The sequence below is a fragment of the Myotis nattereri genome, assembly GCF_964212035.1.
Source record: "Myotis nattereri genome assembly, chromosome: 13".
In the NCBI taxonomy this organism is placed as follows: Eukaryota; Metazoa; Chordata; class Mammalia; order Chiroptera; family Vespertilionidae; genus Myotis; species Myotis nattereri.
In genome coordinates, this window is record NC_138088.1 from 43,061,973 (window position 1) to 43,084,740 (window position 22,768).

At 50.2% G+C, this 22,768-nt stretch overlaps 1 protein-coding gene across 9 annotated transcripts in view; it reads left to right on the forward strand.

Annotated features, from left to right (window-relative positions):
* Positions 1-633: 633 nt before the first annotated feature.
* PAX2 (paired box 2) overlaps positions 634-22,768 on the forward strand; it is a gene marked incomplete at both ends in the record, with an annotated part of 79,267 nt that continues 57,132 nt past the window's right edge. For 3 of the 9 annotated variants that reach the window (XM_081104956.1, XM_081104957.1, XM_081104959.1), the window contains 3 exons: positions 634-691; positions 4,207-4,375; positions 5,106-5,303. In XM_081104956.1, the coding sequence (XP_080961082.1) occupies positions 649-691; positions 4,207-4,375; positions 5,106-5,303 (410 nt within the window). The remainder of the gene's footprint in view (positions 692-4,206; positions 4,376-5,105; positions 5,304-22,768) is intronic. The other 6 variants (XM_081104958.1, XM_081104960.1, XM_081104954.1 and 3 more) reach the window with 3 other exon arrangements.

Sequence of the window (22,768 nt, forward strand, 5' to 3'; positions counted from 1 at the left end):
CCCACCTGGGGCCAGCCTGGTGCTGCCGGCGCCACTCGGCTCCTTCCCTCCCTCCCGGCCCTTCGGCCGCCTCGGCGAGCGCCGGCCTTTTCCGGGGGCGGGGGCCCGGCTCGCGCTCTCCCCGCCCGAAGGCGCCCGCTCGGACATCCCGAGGATTGCTACTTCTCTGCCAACTTCTCCAACTCACCGGCACTTGGAGCGGCCCGACTCCCCAGCCGGCGCCCTCGGGCCACCCCGGCTTCTCGCCCTCTCCGACTGCTGCCTCTCGGATGACCGGGTTCCAGGGGAGCTGAGCGAGCCGCCTCCCCCTCCCAGCTTCAGCCCTGGCCGCCGCGGCCGCGCGCGCCATGCGCCCCCAAATCCCCCCAGCCCGGCCCGCTGCCTCGGGGCCGTTCTGCTGACCCACCAGCCCCGAGTCCCGACGGTGGGAAGTTGCGGGCACTGCGGTTGCCAGTTCCAGCCGGCCAGGGAGGAGTCCCCGCGGGGAGATCAGCGCGGCGTCCCCCGCCCCCGTGCGCCCCGCCGCAGCTGGGCGCCCGCTCACCCCCACCCCCAACCATCCCTCCCTTTTCTCCTCAAGTCCTGAAGTTGAGTTTGAGAGGCGAAACGGCGGCGGCAGCCGCGCTCCTCCCGCTCCTCTGCCTCCCCATGGATATGCACTGCAAAGCAGACCCCTTCTCCGCGATGCACCGTGAGTACCGGCGCCCGGCTTCTGTCCCAGCTCAGCTCGGGGCTCCCCGTCCCAACCTGGCTCCATCCTGGCGCGGCCCTGGCCCCTGGTGCTCAGTCCCATCCTGGAGGCCACACTGGCTTCTCCCAGTCTCCCCTTTCGTTCTTCCTCTCTCACTTCCCAGTGTTTCTAACGCCTTCCGTTTCTCTCCTGCTGCCTCCTGTCACCCATGCTTCTCTCTCTGCCTGCCTTCCTACCTTCCCTGGTGCCCCTCACCTACCTTTCTTCCTTCCTTCCTTCCTTCCTTCCTTCCTTCCTTCCTTCCTTCCTTCCTTCCTTCCACCTGCTCCTTGTTAAATCATGGGTCTATACCCCATCCCCACCAGAAACCCCAGTTCCCTAGCCACCCTCTTACCCTGGGCTGGGGGACTAATGAGCTGGCTGTTTTCAGGGTTTGTGCTGTGTTTCCTCTATCTTCTGTCTCTTCCTCCCTCCGCCTCCCTCGCCTCCCTCCCCTCATCTCTACCTTTCCCCAACTTGCAGTGTGGTTGTCCAGGAGGAGACTTGGAGCATCAGCAGCCTCAGTGTCAGGACAATCAGGCAGAAGAGTATGGGGGTGGGGTGCCCCCTTCTGACCCTCAGCTCCCAGTATCTCCCGGCCACCAGCCCAGCCAAGGCTTCTTATGGGCTGGTTTGAAATGCTTCCTTTTCTTTCCGCTCTCCCTTCCCTCTCTTTCCCCTTCTCTGCTCCACGAGTTGGGAGTCTGAGACTGGCAGGATGTGGGGTCTTCTTTCTCTACCCCACCCGGGAGATGCTCCAAAAACAAAGACAGGTTCCAAAGAGACATTGAAGTCCGCAGGAGCCGGAGTAGAGGAGCCTCCGGGAGGCACCTGGGCAGAGCCAGGCTCTGCTTCTAGTTCTGGAGGCTCCTTGCCCACCTCACACTCCCTGGTGAGGACGGTTTAGCCAGTGACCTGGCCAGGGTGTAGGCAAAGAGGGAGAAAATATGGGGGAAAGAACAAAAGGAAGGCAAATGCCAAAGTGGAGGAGAAAGGAGAGCGAAATCAAAACATCGGCAAGCGAAAAAAAGAGAAAACAGAAAGGATGTGACCAAAAAAAAGGAAAAGAAAAGAAAAGAAAAAAAAGAGGTGAGGAGCAAAGAAACCAAAAAAAAAATAAGAAAAGGGAATGATTTTAATTAAATTTGAATTTAATTCATGTCATATGTCTTTAGCTTGGAAAACAATTCAGAGATTTTTTTTCAGGCTTTTAAAAAAAGATAAATGGATCCTAAATAAAAACATCTCCTCTTTTGTAGATTAATAATTAAGGATGATTTGTAACTTCACAGGGAAACTTTTTAGAACTCGCTTGATATATGTTTTGGATGAGAGAGCCCGGAGGAAGAGCTGAGTTTTCCCCTAAGCATACATTTAGCATTACAGGGAGGTGGGAGAGCTTTAAGAAATACCCCTCGGATAAAATACATTTTCCTAAATAATATCCAAGCACAGGAAACCCGAGCCAGGAGCCCTGAGCTGCGGCGAGTCTCCGCGAGCCAAGCCAGAAACCCAGGCTCCTTTCCTGCGAGAGTGAACCCGGGTCTGAGCGCGGGCTTCGCCCAGCCCGCCCGCTTCTCGCCGCTGCCTCTGCCCCGGTTCTCCTCTCTGGCCGTTCCGAGGGGACCCGCCCGAATCCCAGCCGCCCACGGGGGGCCACTTTGAAAGCTGAAGGGGAGCAAGGCGAGCTGAAGGTGATCGAAGGAAGGGAGAGACCGCAGCGCGGGCGGCGGACCGGCCCGCCAGCAGCAGCCGCAGCCGGAGCCGGCGCCGGTGGCGGTGGCGCATTCCAGGCCCGACTCAGCGCCGGCTCTGACCCCCGGACCTGGACTCTCGCCGGGTCCCCTTCCATTCCCACCCCTTAGATTGGGGATGAGGGGCCGGGCCCAGAGCCCGGGAAGGCTGAATTATTCATCTTTAATCTGCCCGCAGCTGCCGCCTTTTCATACCGGTAACGCGAGTTCTCCCGGGGCCTAAATTATTGATGGTTGAGGTTTGGAGGGCGGGGAGGGGTGAGGAGTGGGGCTAGAGGTAGGGAGACCAGCGGGGACGAGCGGGTAAAATAAGAGGTTCCGGCCTCCCCCAGCCTCCAGATCAGAGACCTCTCCCCGGGGCATTGCCGCCGGCGCTCTGGATCCCCCCAGAAGGGGCCGGGAGAGAATCGAGCGGGACGCAGACGTCCCCGCTTTCTCCGAAAGTCGCCGGAGGCTAGTCTGGCAGGGGCAGCAGGTTGACCGCAGGGTCCGGCCCAGCCGGGCCGCTAGAAGTCTCTGGGCTTGGATTGATCAGTAACCGCGGCTGCGGCTGGATCGCTCTGGGCGCAGGACTGCTAGACTGCGTTAGGCCAGGGAGCACGGGGAGCCGGCGGTCAGCGCCCTCAGGCCTGGCACCCGGGAACCACCTGCGCTCCGAGGTCGGAAGCCCGAGCAGGACTTTGGTTGGAAAGTCAGCGCCCTCCTCCTGGCCAGGCGAGCGACAGCCCTGCTGCCAGGTCTGAGAGGTCAGAAGGATGCGAGCTGGCCCGGCTGGCTGCGCAGGGTTCTCCGTGAGCCCTCAGCTCGCCCGGGCGACCTGTACCGGGCGACCAGGGCGAGGTGGTGGGCCCCGAGCCTGGCGCGAGCCTGGCGCAGCGGCCGCGGCCGAGCCATCGCCGCCTGCGCTCTCCCAGGCTCCTTCCCGGACATGCCGCTCACCGCTGCCTCCCCGTCTGAGCCAGGCCAACGCAGCCCCGGCTTCTGAAGCCTTCCCTCCTCCACCTGGCTTTCTTTGAACTTTAGACATTAGGGAGACGGGAGGATAGAAAACATAAAGGAAAGGAAAACTCGATTTAAAAAAACCATAAAACAAAAACACAGAGATAGAGGTAGGAAAACTCCAATCCGATTAAAAATAAATACTAGGGAAAAGGTGAAGAGCAAAAGGGGGGTGTCAGGGACTTAGGGATGTCCCTGTGTTCAGAGCCCTTCTGTACAGAGTCCCGGGACTTAGAAAGCACTCGCCTCCGAGCACATCGCCCGCACACCCCACACCGACAGCTCCATCTCGCCTGCGGCTCAGGCGGGGATCCCGCTCCACGCAGGTTCTGTCCTCTGTCCGGCCCGTCCTTTCTTCTGCATTCTTTCCTGCTGGCATTAATCCCCCCTCTGCTGTTTCCCCTTCTCCCCTCCTTTCTCTTGCCCTGCATCTCCATTCCTTCGCTCGCTTTCTCCCTTGTGTCTCACTGGTCTCTGAGCCCGCTCTTTCCCAGCCCTCCACCCAGCAAACATCTGCACCTCCGCGTCTCTGCCAGCCCGCAGGTTCCAATCCCCAAGCCCCCCGGCGGCGTTGTGGTCTTCTGGCCCCCATTCTCCCAAGACCCTGGGAACATGCCCCTCTGCCCTGCCTGCTCCTTTCCCAAGTCCTGGGCTGAGGACCCTGACTAATGGCCGGTCCCTGCTGTATGTGGGGTGTTGTGTTTTTTTCTTGTCTCTCCCCAGCAGGGCACGGGGGTGTGAACCAGCTTGGGGGGGTGTTTGTGAACGGCCGGCCCCTGCCCGACGTGGTGAGGCAGCGCATCGTGGAGCTAGCCCACCAAGGCGTGCGGCCCTGCGACATCTCCCGGCAGCTGCGGGTCAGCCACGGCTGTGTCAGCAAAATCCTGGGCAGGTGAGGGCCTCGGAGCTGCCCCAGGGAGGCACCCTGCCTCCTTCCCCTATCGGCCCTGGGTCTCCAGCCCGGGGACTTGGCTGAAAGTTGAGGATGCCAGCGGGAGAGGGACATGCCCCACTAGGGGGTATCTGGAGAGCTGCCCCTTTTGGAGAGGGCGCTCAGGTGGTGGCTGCAGCCCCAGGAGCAAGGGTGGAGCAGGGTCATCCAGCACCTGCCCAGCTCCAGGGTCCTGGAGGGGAGGCAACCTGATTCCTGTCTTCAAGAAGGGGGATGGGGATGCCTCTTCTAGCAGAGTTATATGGACTGGGGGACTGAAGTATAGGGGGGAGGGGAAACGGACCCCCAAGAGGAGAAAAACAAGCCTTGGGGAAGTGGAAGGAGGATCTTGGTTCCCACAGGGGCTCCGTCTAGGTGGGAAAGGGCTGGAGATGGTGCCTTAGCCCGGGTCTGCCTTGGGGGCCTGGAAGCGCTTCCTAGATGAAAGGTTGGACTTTCACTCCTGGGGGCACCTATTCAGGCTCCCTTCCTGGAGGGAGTGTCCCCTTGTCCACCCTTTCATCTTCCCTTGAGTCCCCCGCCCTAGCCAAGCGCCCTCTCAGCCATGCTGGGCCTTTCCCCCTGTGCCGCTGCTCTGAGCAGGAGAGTGGCTCAGTGTCTGTGGAACCTACAGCCCCCCCTGCCCCTGCCACTGCTGATTCTCGCTGACCCGCCGGCCTTCCCGGCGCAGGTACTACGAGACTGGCAGCATCAAGCCTGGAGTGATAGGAGGTTCCAAGCCCAAAGTGGCAACGCCCAAAGTGGTGGATAAGATTGCTGAATACAAGCGACAGAACCCAACTATGTTCGCCTGGGAAATCCGCGACCGGCTGCTGGCTGAGGGCATCTGCGACAATGACACAGTGCCCAGCGTCTCTTCCATCAACAGGTGAGCAAGCCACCCTGGGCTGCAGAGCAGGACTCCAGCTCCCACCTCCTGCCCGCCAGGGCACCCAGCACTCCATCTTGGGATCTTGGTTCTTTCTTCAGCCTCTGCCCTTCCTCCCTACTGCCAGCCCCAAAGTATTTTGGGCTGAGAGAGGGGATCTAGGAGGCAGAGAGATAGACAGACAGACTGAGCTATCTCCAGCTTAGGGCTGAGTATTCCCTGCCAGGCTTCTCCCGCTGGCGTCCTGGAAATGAATCCAAGTGTTTGTGGTAATTAAGACTCCAAGATTACTCGCCTCGGTATCTAGAGACAATCACAGCCCACAGCCAAAGCCTTTAAAATGACCAGTGTCTATTCATCGCCTCCAAACAGACTTCCCTTTCTAAAGGCATACTCCCTTCCCCAGGGACAGCAGCCTGTCCTGGCTCCCCCATCCTCCCTGCCAACTCCCACAAAGCTTGCCTCCCCGGAGCCCAGGCCTTGCTAGCCAGCTTCGCACAAATTTCCGGCCTACAAGCAGGAGTGTCCAGGCCTTCGGAGCAGATGCCAACCACTAGCCAGCAATTGGCAGGGACTAGAGAAGGTGGACAAGGAGTGGGAGATCAGTAGGGGAGGGAGAACTCTGGATTCTGAGGCTGAACCTGAGGAGATGCCTCTAACCACCTGGAGTGCCTGTGTCCAGGCCTAAGAGTACACCGTTGACAGGCTCAGGCACATGGGGACGGCACAGGCTCGAATCAGCTTGACGTGCAATAGCAGAAGTTAGTTAGTCTCCCAATCTCCAAGCCACGCCAGCATGTGCACACTCAATCCATGTATGTGCACCCAGCCAGTGTGCAAATGTGTCTGTCTGTGGTGGGTGCAACACATGTAAGCAGTAGTTGGACATAGGATGGCTTCAACATCACAGAACTGTACAACCTGGCACTAACAGAGACTCTGTACATGTTCCAGATGACCTTGGCCAGCCTTTCAACCCATGCCCCCCATTGTAAGACAAATCCCCAGATGAGATGAGGGTTAAGGGTTTCATACCCTTGTTATTCTTTGCCCTTTTCACAGGCTTATTTTCGGGGTAATAAAGGCACTAGCTAATAATTTAGAAGCTGGCATCACATATCAAGGTGGTTTTTAAAAATAATTTGTAAATGATATGGAATTATCCCAAATCATCCTGAAAACAGCAGGTAAAATTAGCTGGTAGAATGTACCTTGGCTAAAGAAGATTCCCTCTGCCACACTCATGCTGTAACGTACGGCAAGGCGACCCCAGAAATTATCCCAGTGTGTGCCATCTGTATTAAAATGGTTATTCAGTTATGAACAGGGTAACATAATACTGATCAGCTAATTATACACCCTCCGAAAACCCTCCAGCTCCCTGGGCCTGGCTCGGCTAGGTATGGAAAGCATAGCAGTTTGACATTCAGACACCTTCCGAAGAAGCTGGAGAAAGATGCTGGGTGGTTCCAGAGAGGAATGAGTCTTTTGCATTTAAAAGCCAGAGGAGAAGGCTGGGGCTGAGGCAGGAGTAGTGGCTAGGGAAAGAAAGGAGACAAAGCATTGTTTCCCCAGCCATCTGGAGATTTAGTCTCTGGCTGGTTGCTGGTGCTTGGGGTGAGCTGGAATTGGGGTCTTGGGAGGAGAGTAGCCCTGCTGAGGAGCAGTGGTGCTGGGTCTGGGTGCTCGTGTTCTGGAGAACATTAGAGAGAAATGCCGCCGTCAGTGATAGGATTTGCTTTTGAGGAATCCAAACGTATGGTTAAGGCAGCTTGCTTCCCTTGATGGGCGGAGGATTAGAGCAATCAAGGCAGGCATGGGGGGCAGCACCCCTTATCTAGCATCCCTTGCCCCCTCACCCCAAAATATACTCCTCACTGACTAAGATGATTTTGGAAGCTGGCTTAGGTAAAAGTTTGGGAATGCTCTCATCCTGAAAAGCCATGGAAAACAGGGGTACAGGTGACCCCAGGATCAAGCTCCAAAGAACTTAAGGTGCATCTGTCAGAATTGGGAGAAAGTAGAGAAGTGAGTCTTGGTTGAAATAAGAGTGTGAGAAAGAGCAGCCTCAGCTTGACAGCTCTGACAGCGGCAGAATCTGCTCAGTATGGAGCCCTGTCATCTGAGGGGCACGGAGGCTGCCTTTGGGTGTGAGGCTGCCTTTGGGTGTGGAGAAATAGCCGCCTGTGGGCAACGTGGGAGGAGAGGAACGGGGAAGCTCTGGGTCTACAGTTAGGCTTCCCGCTTGCTTTGTCAACAAGGAGCGGTGAGGGTATTCTCGATTTGGTTTTGGGACAGAATCCTATCATGATTAATATTTTGGAAAGAATTCTGGGAGCTTCCCAGTGTGCTACTGAGTCGGGGCTGGAGGGATGCACCTGGGCCTCATGCCTTTAGCTTCAGCCCTGTTGGTGCTTTGTTCTGAAGGGGAGAAAGCTATCTGAGATGTGTTCTTTCACCCTAAAGCCTGAGAAAGGCAGGTGTTTCTGCTGGTCTGGTGATGTCAGGACCTTTGTAAATTCGCAGTCTCTGTGGAAAGAGCCTGGAGATTTCACCCTGTGCAGAAAGTGCAGTGTCTTGGGGAACAGGTAGTGCTTGAGTTGAGAGCTTTACTATTGGTGAGATGCCAACGCGTGTTGGGTACTTTATAACCATTATGAGTAAGGGTGTGCATGTGCCCGTGGTTGGCAAGAAAGGAAGTCCACACATGCTCACCCACCTGAGCCAAATCGTAAGGTTTTTCATATTCTTCTCCTCAAAACAGATGCTGTCGCCGCACTTGAAATATGCTGTTATGAACTAGTTTAGTTATAAACTAAATTGCTTCTCATGCTTTCAAAATGGTTCTGACTTTCTCTGATCCTGTCGTGATAAAGGTTTGGACAGCCAACCCACGTTCTCCATTGGCAAGTCTTCATGGAAATACTTCTCTTAGCCAATGGAGAAGGTCAAGGAGGCCTCCCACCCCAGCCCCCACCCCCACCCCCAGCCCCAGAAACCACTGTCAAAATTCTGGAGGGTTGATGAATTGTTTAGTATGTGAATCATTTCTTAGCGCCTGAATCATTCTCAATATTGGGTGACTGATCACTGAGCATGGAGTTGCCAGTTCTTCGGCTTGTATACTGCCACTGTAGAGGGTGGGTGTTAATAAGCAGGTGACTTGAGATTTAAAACCTGGGGTGGGAAGTGCCTGGAGAGGGAAAGAGTTGGAGGGAGATCCATGCCGCTGAAAGGGGAAAAAGTCACCTAGTTACATCGCAATTGACTAGGAAGGAAGGATTTTCCTGATTGTGCGCCAAAGCCTTCTGGTTTGGCTATTGCTCTGGGCAGAGAATACGGCTCCTTTGAAAGAACAGGCACAAACTCCAGCTAGCAGGGTTACTGAAGATCCCCTGAGGGCAATCTCTTGGAATGAGCTGACAGGAAGCCATCACTCTCCTAACTTTTTCAGCCCCATACTCTTTGGTACCAGGGCACTCCTGTCCCTAGGTCTTTGGAATGGACTCTTCCAGGATCCATTATTTCACTGATCACCTGCTACCCACACTCTCTCTTAGCCTGTTTGGCCCTAAGTGAGTACCTTCATTCTCGTAGCAGGGGCAATACTGGCTTCAAGAAGGCTATAGACCCAGTGCTGTGTCGTTCACAGGTCTTCATCAGAGCTCTGGCAGTGGGGTGACAGTGGTCTACCAGCTGTCCATTCAAAGACCTTTCTAAATAAGCTGGGGGCCACTCATCCTAGCCAAGGGACTGCTGAGGACATGTTCAGGGCTAGGGTTTGTGTCTCCTTCTCGGCAACTCAGGTTTCTAGAACATTGCATGTTTGACTCTTGGACCTGGTTTGGCACGAAGCCAGGCAAGAGGTGCAGCTTTTCCTGCCACATCTCCATACCCTTGCAGCTGTTTGGTGGTCAGGGTTGTTGGTCTCATGGCAAAGAGCCAAGGCAAGTTGATGGGCTAAGAAGACGACCTTCCCACAAAGGAATGAGAAAAATATGGACAGAGAACTTGCCTTCTTGGCCCCTGGCCTACCAGACTGGGTCACAAATAGCAAGCACACATGTCAGTTTCTGTCTGAGAAGCCTGGCTCGCCTGACCCTCCCCAGAGAGGGTCTCCTGTTGCTGAGATCACCCATCATTAGGGTATCACATGTTACAGTCATGACTATTGGTCCTCTTATTCCTTAAAATGAACTGGCATTGTCCTTCTAAAAAGCCATTTTTGTTCTCTTAGTTATTTCAGACTTCTTGGCCGGCAGTCATATTGGTCTGTTTCCCTGGTGGCTGGCTCAGAGTGGGCGTTCAGGCCACAAAGTGACTTTCAGGTGAGAGCAATGGCTGGTTGCCCTGAGTTCTTACCTCAGCTGGCAACTCTTAGGAAGAGGCAGACAGGAAGGGTTGTGAAAGCTCCAAGTGGATTTTGGAGGGTGATGCAAAGAAGAAAAGAAAGGGAAACCCCTAAATAAATAAATAGTGTCCCAACTATTCTGAGAACTCAATAAAACAATCACATCAAAATGAAGAGGCATAAATCTTGTGTCTACACAGGTAACCCATTCAATTGCTTTTATTATCGCTCAGGCTGCTTCCATTTATAACCGTCCACAGCCTGGGCCATGGAGGTTGCATAGAGGGTGGTCTCCAGTGCAATCCTACACTCTGAGAGGCAACAATCAGCCCATACAGGCGGGGATTTCGATGGGAGCTCGGGAAGGGCCCATCTGTCTGCATGAAAACCAATCAATAACTCTGTAACCAGAGCCCTGTCACAGGGAAATGGACAACACAACAGTTCAATACAGGGGCCACAGGGGGAATTAGCCAAGTGGAGATGGGGCCAGGCAGGAGCAGCCCCTGGAGAAAGGAAACAGGGTGCAGGAGTATTGGGGAGAGAGTGGGGTGTGGCAGGGGAGAGCATTGGCTTTGTGAGTAAATGGGTACAAGGGGAAGATTATTGTGCAAAGCAGATCAGGAAATGAAAGGCACTGTTGGAAGTTGGGGTGGAAGGGAACAGTTGGGAAAGGGGCTTGTTCTTATACACATGGGATCACGTGGTTGTTCATGTGATGATATGTGCTTGTGGACTAGGTACAGCTTCCAGAGAAAGAGCAGTGATAGTAGTAACTGGTGCAGAAGATAAATCAACCCACCCACCCACCAGCACCAAGAGCTTGTACTCTGAAGAGTCGGTTTCTTATGAGTTCACATGGAATGTAAGTCCTGCTTCTCAGCCTTCTCAGCAGGACTGACAAAGGAACACCTTAAGCCAGGGGCACTATTGTCTGCTCCCAGCTTCCTAGATTTTAAATTCTAGCTATGCTGCAACTTTGCCTCTTACTGCTCAGGCCTGTCCTTAGTCCCTCTTTGTTGCTACCTAGAGTTGGAAGCTTGAGTTCTTATAGTAAAAGGAAACAGAATACTGGAAAGAATTGTTTTCACTTCCTGCTCTTTATTTTTTTAATGTTTTTATTGACTTCAGAGGGAAGAGAGAGAGAGATAGAAATATCAGTGATGAGAGAGAATCATTGATTGGCTGCCTCCTGCATGCCCTACACTGGGGATCGAGCCCACAACCCAGGCATGTGCCCTGACCAGGAATCGAACCCATGAGCTCCCGGTTCACAGGTCAATGCTCAACCACTGAGCCATGCCAAGTAGGCTCTTCCTGCTCTTTAAAAGAATGTAGTAAAGGGTGCTAATCTGGCCTGTACCTCCTTCCTTCCTGCTTACAGCAGGTGTCCAGAGTTGAGATCCTTGCAGGGGAAGCAGTTACAGCTATGGACAGTGCAGCTCACCCAGTTATGTGGGTGAGTCTAGAGGAGAGAGAAGGGACCCTGACAGATCTGAGGAGTGGGAAACAGTGTCTCACAACCAATGCACAAATAGCTAGTTAAATATTAAACAGAAGGGAACTTAAATCACCTTGGCTTTATCTGTCTACCAGTCAGCTACAGGGTGGAGATGTTTCCTCCTGCTAACAGGTTGTTTTGGTGCTGTAAGGTGCCATTTGAATGTATTCATAATGGTTTCCAGGCATAGAGGTTGATATCTGGGGGGTGGGGGCGGTGCGTACACCAACCAGTACCTGCTCTCTGGTGAACGGGTTCTAAGGCAAAGAGGAGGAAAAGGAAGAAGGCCCATTGGATGTGACCCTCGATCATAAAGTCTGGACACCTTGTCCTTGGGTCCGTGGGCCTATCAGGTCAACTAGGGAGGCAGTCCTAGGGCCACCGAGTGATTATAGGGCTGGGCCAAAGATTCTTCATTACAGAATTGGGGCAAACTGGGGCCAAATTTTCCTTTGTTTTGTGCTGTAACACTCCATAGTCCAGTAGCCCCCACTAAGAGGGGATTTACTACAGTGATGCCACCCTTGTGATGGAGAGCTGTGTGATCAGCTGTCCATCTTCACTTAGACACTTGAGTCCCAGACCAGTTGGCAGGACTAGTTAGGGACCAACTGGGTAAGCAGCCGAAAGACGTTCTTCCCGGTGGGTCCCCTTCCTGCAGAGGTGCGGTCCAGTGACCCACCAAGGTTATAGGTGCCCCAGCTGCAGGCATGGCAGCGGACATAGTCATTGGCAGAGCTCTCCCAAGGGCCAGGTCCCAGTTCCAGCCTCCAAACCCTTCCCCACTAATCCAAGTGCCAGGGAAATAAGGAGAAACTGTGTGCGAGAAATGCATAGCTACGACTGGAGAAGGCTTGGAGACCAGGTGGGGCATCATGGCAGAGGCAGATGCCTGGGGCCTCCTGGGGAGGGCTGTGCACAGGGGAGCTTTTGGGGGTGTGAGAAACAAGAGGAGAATGACCCGGTACTGGAGGAGGAGGAGCAAAGCCCCGTGTAGACCTGGAAACTCTCAGGGAGGGAGGGAGGGAGACAGGAGAGCCAGGTTCTTCTTGTAGCTCATCCTCAAAAACCACTGGACTCTTTCTTTTGGGTTTTAGAAGCTAATATGATAAGGAGATATTTTGTGTTTCTCATGTGTGTGTGTGAGAGAGAGAGAAACGAAGAGTCCTTGGCATTCTAGAGAGGTCAGGTCTAGTCTAGGAATATGGGGGGAGAAAAGTAGTGCCCAGAAGTGCAGATGGGCAAGAAATGTGTTAGTGGAGGGCAGTGATGGAATGCCGTGTGGCTGTAGGGCTCAGGGGTACAAATGCCTCCAGTGCCCATGGCAGGAAAGGACAGTGGGAATGGCCACAGAAGATGAGACAGAGGTGGTGAGAGTTGGACAAACAGAAGCTGGAGTGCACAGGCCCAGTCTAGAGGCAAAAGATTTTTTTTAAAAAAACTTTGTGCTGGCCAAATAAAACACATCGCCAGGCCTGATTCAGTTCATGGGCCAGCGGTCTGCAGCCCCTGGTCTGCGGACTGCACATAACTTAGCTCGCTGCTTCAGACCAGAGCAGTAACCTCAGTACAGGTGCAAGGGAATGTGACATTTCCTGAGCTCCTTAGTCCAGAGCCCCCGAGGAAGGGAGGTGAGGAAGGGTGTGTACTCTCTCTAGCTGGGGGTGAAGAGGGGCAAGGTGTAGATGGAAAGGGATGGACAAAAGTAAGACTGAGGACTGGAAGAGGAGATGGAGCTGAGAGGGAAAAGGGAGAGGCCTCGGACCTGGCTCAGCCTGGACAGGTGTGTTGGAAATGGAGGGTGTGGTGAGAGCAAAGTCACAAGACCTGGAGCTCCCGGCTGCCTGCATCGGGCAGCACACTGCAGGGCAGGCCGGTAGGGGCTGTGGGGCTGCTGCAGTGCGATGCTCCAGCCTGGTCCCTGGGAGGAGGGTGGGTGGGAGAGAGGCCAAGAGGAAGGGAGGTCCTGGCCTCCTGGGTGTTCCACACTAGAGCCCCTTCCACCCAGGAGCCTCGGGCTACGTTGCTCTGGACTTCCTGCTCTGCCTGCCATCAGCTTTGCCTGAGCGTCTGTCTGCAGTGAGCTCCCTCTGCAGCCATCCAGGAACAGGGGAAGCCAGAGGACATGACCGACAGCTCCTGGCAGCTCCTGGCAGCTTCTGGCAGCTCTTGGCAGCTCCTGGAAGGAGGAGAAAGGCTGTGAGACTGGGCAACAGGCTGAAAAGGAAACTGTACCCACCTTGTAGGCTCCATAAGGTCAAGAAATCAGAAAGAGGAAGGGTTGAGAGGGGAGGAGAGCAGGAAGGGAGATCAACAGAGGCTCTAGAGCAGTGGTTGACAACCTTCTGGCCCTTTAAATACAGTTCCTCATGTTGTGACCCAACCATAAAATTATTTTCGTTGCTACTTCATAACTGTAATGTTGCTACTGTTATGAATCCTATTGTAAATATCTGATATGCAGGATGGTCTTAGGCGACCCCTGTGAAAGGGTCATTCGACCACCAAAGGGGTCGCGACCCACAGGTTGAGAACCACTGCTCTAGCGTGAGCAAATGTGAGCACTGGATCAGCTTTCCCTGGTCCTGCTGCTTCCTCTGGGCCCCAGGGTCTTTGCTGGGCTGATGAAGGAGGCTGAAGGAAGTCTGGAGCCTCATGTGACAGTGTCCAGCTTAACAGGTCACAGAGATGGTCAGGGAGGAGACCCCTTATCCTGTGACCTCTCGAACTAATTCAAGAGGACAAGATGGTGTCTACCTTGTGTATCGCACCAGGAGAAGTTGGTGACTATGTGTTGGGGGCCTCTGCATAGCTCTGTTTTGGAAAGAGTGTGTGGGCTCCTGGTATCTAGTTGAGCATGGCATCCATGCCCCGGGAAGCCATCTAAATGGCCCTGGCATTACAGGGAGCTTTTAAAGGGAGTTGGTCCTGTTGAACAGTCTGTCCTGAATAGTGAGCTAGTGGCTCACTGTTCAGAGGGTTTCCAGTTGAAGGGATTGTTTGGTCCCAGGACAAAAGTCTCTGCCATCATTTGGACGGCCTGCCTGTTTGGGGTGTTAGTAAATGTGATTGGGAGAGTGTGGGGTTGAATGGATGGTAGTTGTCCTGCTGAGTTGGTGGGTGGGGGTTCTGTCAGGTACACAGAGGATCCTGACACGTTTAGTCTGTGAGCATGTACACATGCATTTATTGTGCTAGAGGCAAGGGTGTAGAGTTATGTGTGATGCCAGGGAGGTGTGTGTGAGTAACACGCTACTAGGAAAACAGGTAGCAACTGCTTGTTTGTGTTTGCTGAGGTCCTCAAAGGGAGTGTGCATGTAGGTGGGGACAAAGACCAAGCTATTTATGGCTTTTTATCATCTGCAGTGAGGATACCTCCTTCCCCTCCCCCCATCCTGTATGTTTTCCTTCCTCTCTGCCCTCCTCATCATCACTCTGATTAGCTGGTTTGGGTTAGGAGGCCAATCTCAGTAGACTCTAATTGAAGATTGAAGAGAATTTGATAAGATAGGGAAGGCCATCATTCCTCTGGGGACCAATAGAGGTTTCATGTTCCCCCACTCCGCTCTGCCTCCCTAAGGAGCTGACACCAGGGCAGGCGGCCTTCACTGACTGTAGCTGTCTGGCCTCTGGGAGAGCCAGAGAAAAGGAAGTATTCCCCAGGATGGAGAGTTGGGTTCCTTCCCCAGTTGCCATGGGCCTGGAAGGAACAGTATAAGGGACAAGACAGGGAAAAAGGGTAGAAGAGAGATGGCCAAAGACAGGAGAAGTGAGAGCCAGATGTAATTGACACTGACAACCCTAGCAGAAACCCGATTTCCTGATTTTTGTTCACAGAAATGCACTGGGTGTGTATATTAGGAAGAGAATCTTTATTATTATTATTATTATTATTATTATTGTTATTACTATTATTATTATTGAAGAGATTCTGAAGCCTTTAAGCCAGTCTGCTGGGCAGAACACTCAACTATTTGCAGAGGGTACTGCCTTGGTTCAGGTCCAGCTCCTCCTAGACGTAGTGTTCACCTCACTTTTATGCCCCCTGCCCTCCCACCCCTGCGCTTATTATGCACCTCTTTCCCTGTTCTCACTTCCCCTAAACTTGGCTCTGAGGACCAGCTAATTCCTGGCTCCAGGAGACAGCCTGGAGAGTAGCACAGTCTACTTAGGAGATGACCTCCCAGGGTGGGTGCAAAGAAAGTTGAGAGACATTCATTTCATGGACAGTGGCTGCTTCTAAAAGGCGATTCCAGCATACGAATGTGATAAATGTTAACTGAGCATTAATCGCATTAAAGAGGATCCTATAAACTTTTCATTTCTAATTAAATTCATCCAGTGATGCTGCCCAAGCGAGTACTCTGGGCCCTTGTTTATGTGGAAAATTAAAATGCAAATACAATGGGATTTATTTCCAGGAGTGGAGTGATGGACTGCCCCTCTGGCTACTGGTCTCCAGCCTTGTCAGGCCAGGTGACTGCTTCTTGGAGGTGCTGTACCCCTTGGGACACATTCCAGTGTGAAGGGAGAGGCCAGAGCTCAAGGTCAAATAGAGTGGAAAGACTTGAAGAGAGAAAAAAAGGCAACAGATGACCCAGACACATAGGGAGGCATTGTCCTGGTTTCCTATACTCCAAATCACACTTCTAGGAGAAGAAACCCCCAAAACCTCGCTTGTGAACAATGTCATCACAGTTTCCTCTGCAGCTCTGGGATGAAGGGTGTGCATGGGAGGAAGAGCTATTGCAGGCAGCAGCCAGGCCAGCTATAATGGGCCTGGTCCTCAAAGAACTGATTGGTCAGCAGCAGGGAGGGCCCGGGGCCTGGCCTTACCTCCAGCAGTCTGAGGGTCAGCTTCTGTCCATATTATGGTTTCACCGGGCTCTTCCTGCCAGTGCCAAGTGGCATTGACACAGGGCAATGGAGCATAGTGGCACACACTGAGAACGCTGTGCATGCACGCCCACACGCACACAGCCTTCTCGCACGCAGGGAGAGCCGGTTTCTCATAAGAATAAACAAATGTCCCTTGCAAAGATCCTTTAGTGCCACGGCCCCTTCGATAAAAGTGATAACCCTAAATACGATTGAATGGAGCGATCTAAAGGTCCTGTTTACTAAAACATAAATTAAGTCGAGTGGAGAGAAAACCTGGGTAAGAAAAATCATTTGGGTATATCAGTAGAGACACTGAAGGATTGCTGTGCTGCTCTATGGATAAGGAAGCTGTAAATAGCATTAAAAAGTAGAGAGGGAAAGAAAATGGAAGGAGGAGAGATGATAAAAGGCACAGCACTAAATCACAAATAGAGGTACCTGTACAAAGTCACAAACCAGATTTATGCCCAGCTTTGCAAAATCTGCAGCTCGGACTGCTGATACGTAGAGACACTAAGTGCACAGGCATGTGGGCATCAGAGTGCCTACATGTTTATGTGGATTGAAGACAGTAAGGATGAAGCTGTGTCGGTCGCGGGCTGTCTATACCAGATGCTGGGACTGATCCATCAGCTCCGTCGTGCTGGGATCTGATTGGGTCCAATTCCGTAAACAGCCAAGGATACAGCCTTATAAGGTTTTGAAAGGTCTTTAAGCACACGAGTCTCTGGTGAGCTGGATCCGTGTTCTAATGGATCTCCAAGGCAGCAACCCATTCCCAGAATGGAGTCTGCTTGACTAGTTTTGTCGAATAGCTGCTACCCTGTCCTCTTTAGTCTATTTTATTCTGTGTGTTTTTTTCTTTACTGTTCACTTATGTCTCTTGGAAAACCATGAGCACTTGCTGATGAACAGGTTAACTCCCAAACATATGGATGAAAACCAAAACCTTTAATCAGTCATCTAATAAATATTGTCGATATGATGTCAAGTATCTGGTGGTTTGGAGATGTCTAAGTAATGGATTGAAATTCTTAGTTTTTATCCAGGCACAGAATTAACACCTATCTGCATTTCATTGGTGTTTTGTTTCATTGGGAAACACCTGTCTGCAGAGGAAAATACTCTAAGAAACAAAGTATTGTGGTTAGAAAGCATCTTTGATGCATTTGAGTCTCATTTCTGATTTGAAGGGGGACTGGGCGTGGCCTGAAAGCCAGTGGAGATCTGGAGCTTAGAGCGTTTGGTATTTGGACAAGCACAGCTGATGGACACTGCCACCTGAAGTTGGTTGGGAGGGCCAAATACACCTAAGCTGTCGATTAGGCCTGGCTTCCATATGGGAATCCACTTTGCCATATTGAAAGAGAATATCAGGGATCTTAGTAGATACTGTCTTTTATTCATTTATTCTTTCATTCATCCATTCAGAAAACCTTTGCTCAGCACTTGCTATGTGTGAGACAATTCACATAAACCTATGGTATAGGAAAGCAGGCTCTGGAGAGAATTGCCAGAGTGAATCTAGCTTCCTTACTCACTAGCTGCACGGTTAGAGGTAAATCTCATATCCTCTCTGGGCCTCAGTTTCCTCACTCACCTGGCATGGGGACAATTATACAGATCTTTTATAGGTTCTCATGAGGGTCATATGGGTTAGTCCACATAAACCTGCTTAGCATTGCACCCGGAGATAGCAAGTGCTCAGTCAATGCTAGTTATTATTACAGCAACAGCAGTCATCAAGTATATATTTCCTGTTCTGTGTCTATGTCAACACGTATGAGTTCTGGCTTTAGTGTGCACAAACACTGAAATTTTAAAAATAAAAATGCTTGAGGAGCCAAAAGGATATTGTATGGACAGAATTGTGTATATGAATGCCAGTGAGGATTGTGGGCTGCTATGAGCCCCACTGGATTTAGGAAGGGGGCCCGCTCCGTGTACATCCAGGAAAAACAAACAAACAACTCTATAACTCAGTTATCTAACCATTGAACAGAATTAGTTACATAATTTCCCCCTTTGTCCATTTTGAGAGCCCTGCCTGTGTGTGTGTGTGTGTGTGTGTGTGTGTGTGTCAACGTCGCATCTTCGTATGACTGCACATTCCTTCTCTGTGATGAGTCTACTATTGTTTGAGGAGTTGAAGGTTGGCATTTTCTGGGCTTCACGGCATTTTCATGTGTTGTGGTGCTTTGCATTTTGCAGGTTTTTTAAAAGATAAAATGAAACGGTAATGGAAAAAAATTCCTTACTTGATAGGTTTGAAGGATTCCTCTGATTCTTAAATATCATAGAGGGAAGAGAAAGGGAGGAAATTGGGAAGAGGAGGGGAAGAGAGGAGAGAAAATAGAGATAAGAGAAAGGATGAGGTAAGAGAAGAGGAAGAAGTGAGCAATTGTTTGACAAATTCAAACCAAATCTATCTACCAAATTGTCCCACATATCTATATATTCCAGGGAAGCATGCGGGCAGGGGGTTGATAATCATCGCAACTATTTCCATTGCTGAGGGAGAAAAGATTTTAAGGAAAAATTAAGAGTTAGTGCAATGGCTCAAAGTAACTGCACATCTGAAAATTCTCCATTTTACTCTGTGCCCAACGAGAGCAAGGATGAAAACCAAAGCTTCCCAAACTCATGATGATGTGTTCTGGCCTTCCCAGCTTTATGAGAAACCCATGAGATAAGTCTGAGGCCCTAAATTCTCCCTGCCCCTTTGGCCTAGTTGAGTAACCAAGTTCAGCTCAATGGCCTTCTTTAAGATCCACATCCAAATGTCTTAACATTCACTTATCTGATTCCTTCCTTAATTCCCAAATTTAGCACCTAGATTCTCCTATTCCTCATGTATACCTGTTAGCTGGTAGAGGTCCTGATTTTTTCAATTAAAAAAAGAAATATTTTGCCTAACCGGTTTGGCTCAGTGGATAGAGCGTCGGCCTGCGGACTGAAGGGTCCCAGGTTTGATTCCGGTCAAGGGCATGTACCTTGGTTGCAGGCACGTCCCCAGTGGGGAGTGTGCAGGAGGCAGCTGATCGATGTTTCTCTCTCATCGATGTTTCTGATTCTCTACCCCTCTTCCTTCCTCTCTGTAAAAAATCAATAAAATATATTTTAAAATAAATAAATAAATATTTTAAGTGAGCTAAATTGGAAATCTGAGAACTTACATTTTTTAAAATAAGTATAAAATATATATGGGCCATTTTCCTTTCTGTCTATTGATCCTCATGGGGCTGGATGCAGCCCTCTGTGTAAAGACAGACTATCAACCCCCAGTCCCTGCCACTGTCCAAATGGACCAGAAGGCCAAGAAGAGAACTACCTTCTGCCCCCACCTGACTGCCTCTAACTGACTATTAGTTTTTGCAATTCTGCTTAAATCACACAAACATCTTGATTTATCATAGGATTTTGTATGATATTAGCCCACATGTGTACATGTTTCTACACATGCATAGGCCAAGCTTATGGATACTTTACTTGGTGAGTCCTTATATTCATAATAATAATAATAGCTAACAACTTCTCACTGCAATAGGAATTGTTATAAGCACGTTGCATGTATTAATTAATTGTTTATAGATGAAGAGTACAGAGAAGTTAAATAACTTGTTCAGGCCACAGGCTAAGTAACAGAACTAGGACTTGAACCCATGTAGTGCTGGCTCTGAAACATATGTGCTTATGCACTAATTCATACTTCATATCAACTTTTGATCAAAGGAAGTGCAGGCATGTGTAATCTCTTGGGGAGCTCTGTATATTTTGCATCTCATGCCTAGCAGTGTATTCATGCATTTACTTACAAGTTCAGAACAGAGACCCTGAGTCTTAGTAGAAAGACATGGCTAGTACTTTTTCCTGTTCTCTTCCATGGTGTGTGCGTGGTTTTGTGAGTGCTGAGCTACATCATCTGGGGATACTGGGAAGGAAGAAGTTGCTGGTGGCCAGAGCTACAGAGTGGAGCAAACGGGATTCTTGGAACCAGAGTTTATGTTGTTATTCCCATTGGAATTGGGGAGTTTTCTCCCATCTAGCCTCCTCTAGCACCACCAGGGATCTAGAGTATTGACAGGCATAGAGTTTGGCTTTAACTCTCCAAATTAGGCAGATGTAGGGAGTGTGGCATCAGGACCTGTGCCAGTGGGGTAAGGTCAGAACTGCTCCATCGAGCAGGGGGAGTTTGCTTCCAAGAATAGAACTGTGCATTTGGTCAAGAAGAGATTTGTTCTGCATTTCTAGAATCTTCCTTCTGATGAAGCCAGAAGCTTTAAAAAGCTACAGGGTGGGCTCTCTCACCCACAACCACACAGAGAAAGCAATTACCAAATTATACACCACCACCCAGATCCAACATCATTACTCAACTCACATCACCAAGGAGACACCCATTAACCTAATCTCTGAGACATACATTATGTGGAAAAAAATGGATGCTGATATGATCAACGGACACAATAATTCAAAGCAGAAACATGGACATTGCCACCAAACAATACTTAAATTCTTCTAACTCAGTGTTACACAAAGTGCAGTCACCTCAATACAATACCACAAAACACCAAGTAACAAACCTTAAGCCAGCTGCCAATGGCACAATGCAATACACAATAACACAACACAATTCCAACTTTCCATCCCACAGGCACACCTATACACAAAGGCTGAAATCATATGGGCATCTGAATGATAGCACTGGTCAAACACACAAAGAGCTGGAGTCAGCAATGCAACACCCAACCCTTCTGTGTACCCAGCACAGAATGGTCACAGCTCCAGCCTCCCCAAGCCCAGTGCTCTCCTGATCCCCAAGCACAGCACAGCCCGCCAGAAAGCAGGGCCCTCCTGTTTCTCCAGCAGGTGGATGTGTCCAGACCATCACCTCCAACATGCCTGCAGGCTCTCGTTGCTCATAAGAGAGTAAACTGTCCCCTGAGCCTGCTTTGCAAGAAAGGACAAATGAGCTTTGTCCGGGTTGGGGTTTGATCAGACTTTGCTGTTACTGAAAATGACAGAGCTCCAGGGATGGAAAGAAAGGTAGGGGTGGGCAAGGAGGGGGCTTGCCAGGCTGGGTGCCGGAATTCCCCTTCTTCCACCAAGCCCTGCCTTCTGTGGTCATTCCAGAACCGAAGCCCTCTTGCTGGGTGTTCACTGAGTATCGATTCAGTCTGCAAGCAATTTTAATATTTCTTCAGGGACTTTCCAGCAACAGCACAAGTCATTAATTCACCCTCCCAAATTGCTTATTCAATAGCAGGAACATGGCTCCTGAATAAAGTCCCAGAATTTATGTGACTCGCACGAGTCAGGAGGTCAAACAACTGTTATGGAGCGAAGTTAAAAATCCAAATAAAATATTGACACTTTTTTGGGGAGGGGGTGGGGGAAGTAAAGGTATTTAAAATAGGTTTTTGTTGCAATGCCCCCAGGATAAAGAATGGAAGGAGACTGAAGACAAGTTGGAGTTTATAAAATCAATGAAATTTATTGCATATCTACTTGGCATTTAATAAGCCTCTCATTTCCACATCACTCTACCCCCACCCCATCCTGGCCATAGATAGAAAGACACACAGGTATACAAATGCACATTTATGCCCATCAATACTGTGCACGGACCAATATAACAACATGATTGTGATGTGAGCGTCTCAGACACCCTGGGAAGGGAACAGTGATGAGTGTGGAGTCATGTGTGATTGTGGCTTACATATTGGACAGAAATAGGCATAACTGGGCAGAAATTCATGAAGTTGGTTTCAATAAATACATCCAGTATCATAAATCTTGGATCAATGCATTAGAGCAGACATGAATATAAAGACACACTAATCATAGAAATAGTTTCTAGAAACATAGAAACTGAGAAACACATCTTATGCATTATCTCCACATAATTATGTACATGATTTGAAAGAGAGATAGATACAGAGAATTTGGAAAATCTACACCCCAAATCTACCAGTGCATATAAAATACATGGCTACCAGACCCCTTAACCTAAAATTATGGTTCTTTTGTAACGCAGGTATGATGCTTATCAAATACAACTATGGCATGTGTGGGGGAAAGGGTCAGCATCTTTAGAATCATGGCTACATGCAATTTCTATTAATTATAAACATATACATTTGCTCAGTTGTCCAGATCATGGATGTGAAAGACTAGAGGGAAAATTTGTTCATTCCCAAATAGATAATAAACACAAAAAATGGCTAACATAGATATTTCCAGAAGATGTAATATGATTCAGCCTACAGATATTGGAGTCACAGGCCCGGACCCAAAGTCTGGCTTCAGTGCTATTAAGCACACGAACTTGGGCAAGTTGCTTAACCTCTCTGTTGTCTCCTTGGAATAATAGAGAGCATGCCTATTTGATAGAGTGGTAGTTGGGATTTGAATGAGAAAGAGCATTTGTTACAATGCCTGTCATACAGTGAATATGAAATAAATGATGGTTATTATGTTTCTTATTATTATATGCAGCTCTTCTATTCAGCCCCAGCCTCTCATGGATTCTCCATCTGTTCTTGATATGATTGACTTATTCTACCCAGCGGTTAGCAGCGTGGAGTCTGGAGCCAGACTCCCAGGTTTAAATCCTAGGTTTGCTACTTAACAGCTGTGTAACCTTGGGCAAGTTACATAACCTCTCTGAACCTCAACTCCCACAATAATAGAAAAGAGGAATAAATTAAATAATCCATGTAAAGTGCTTAG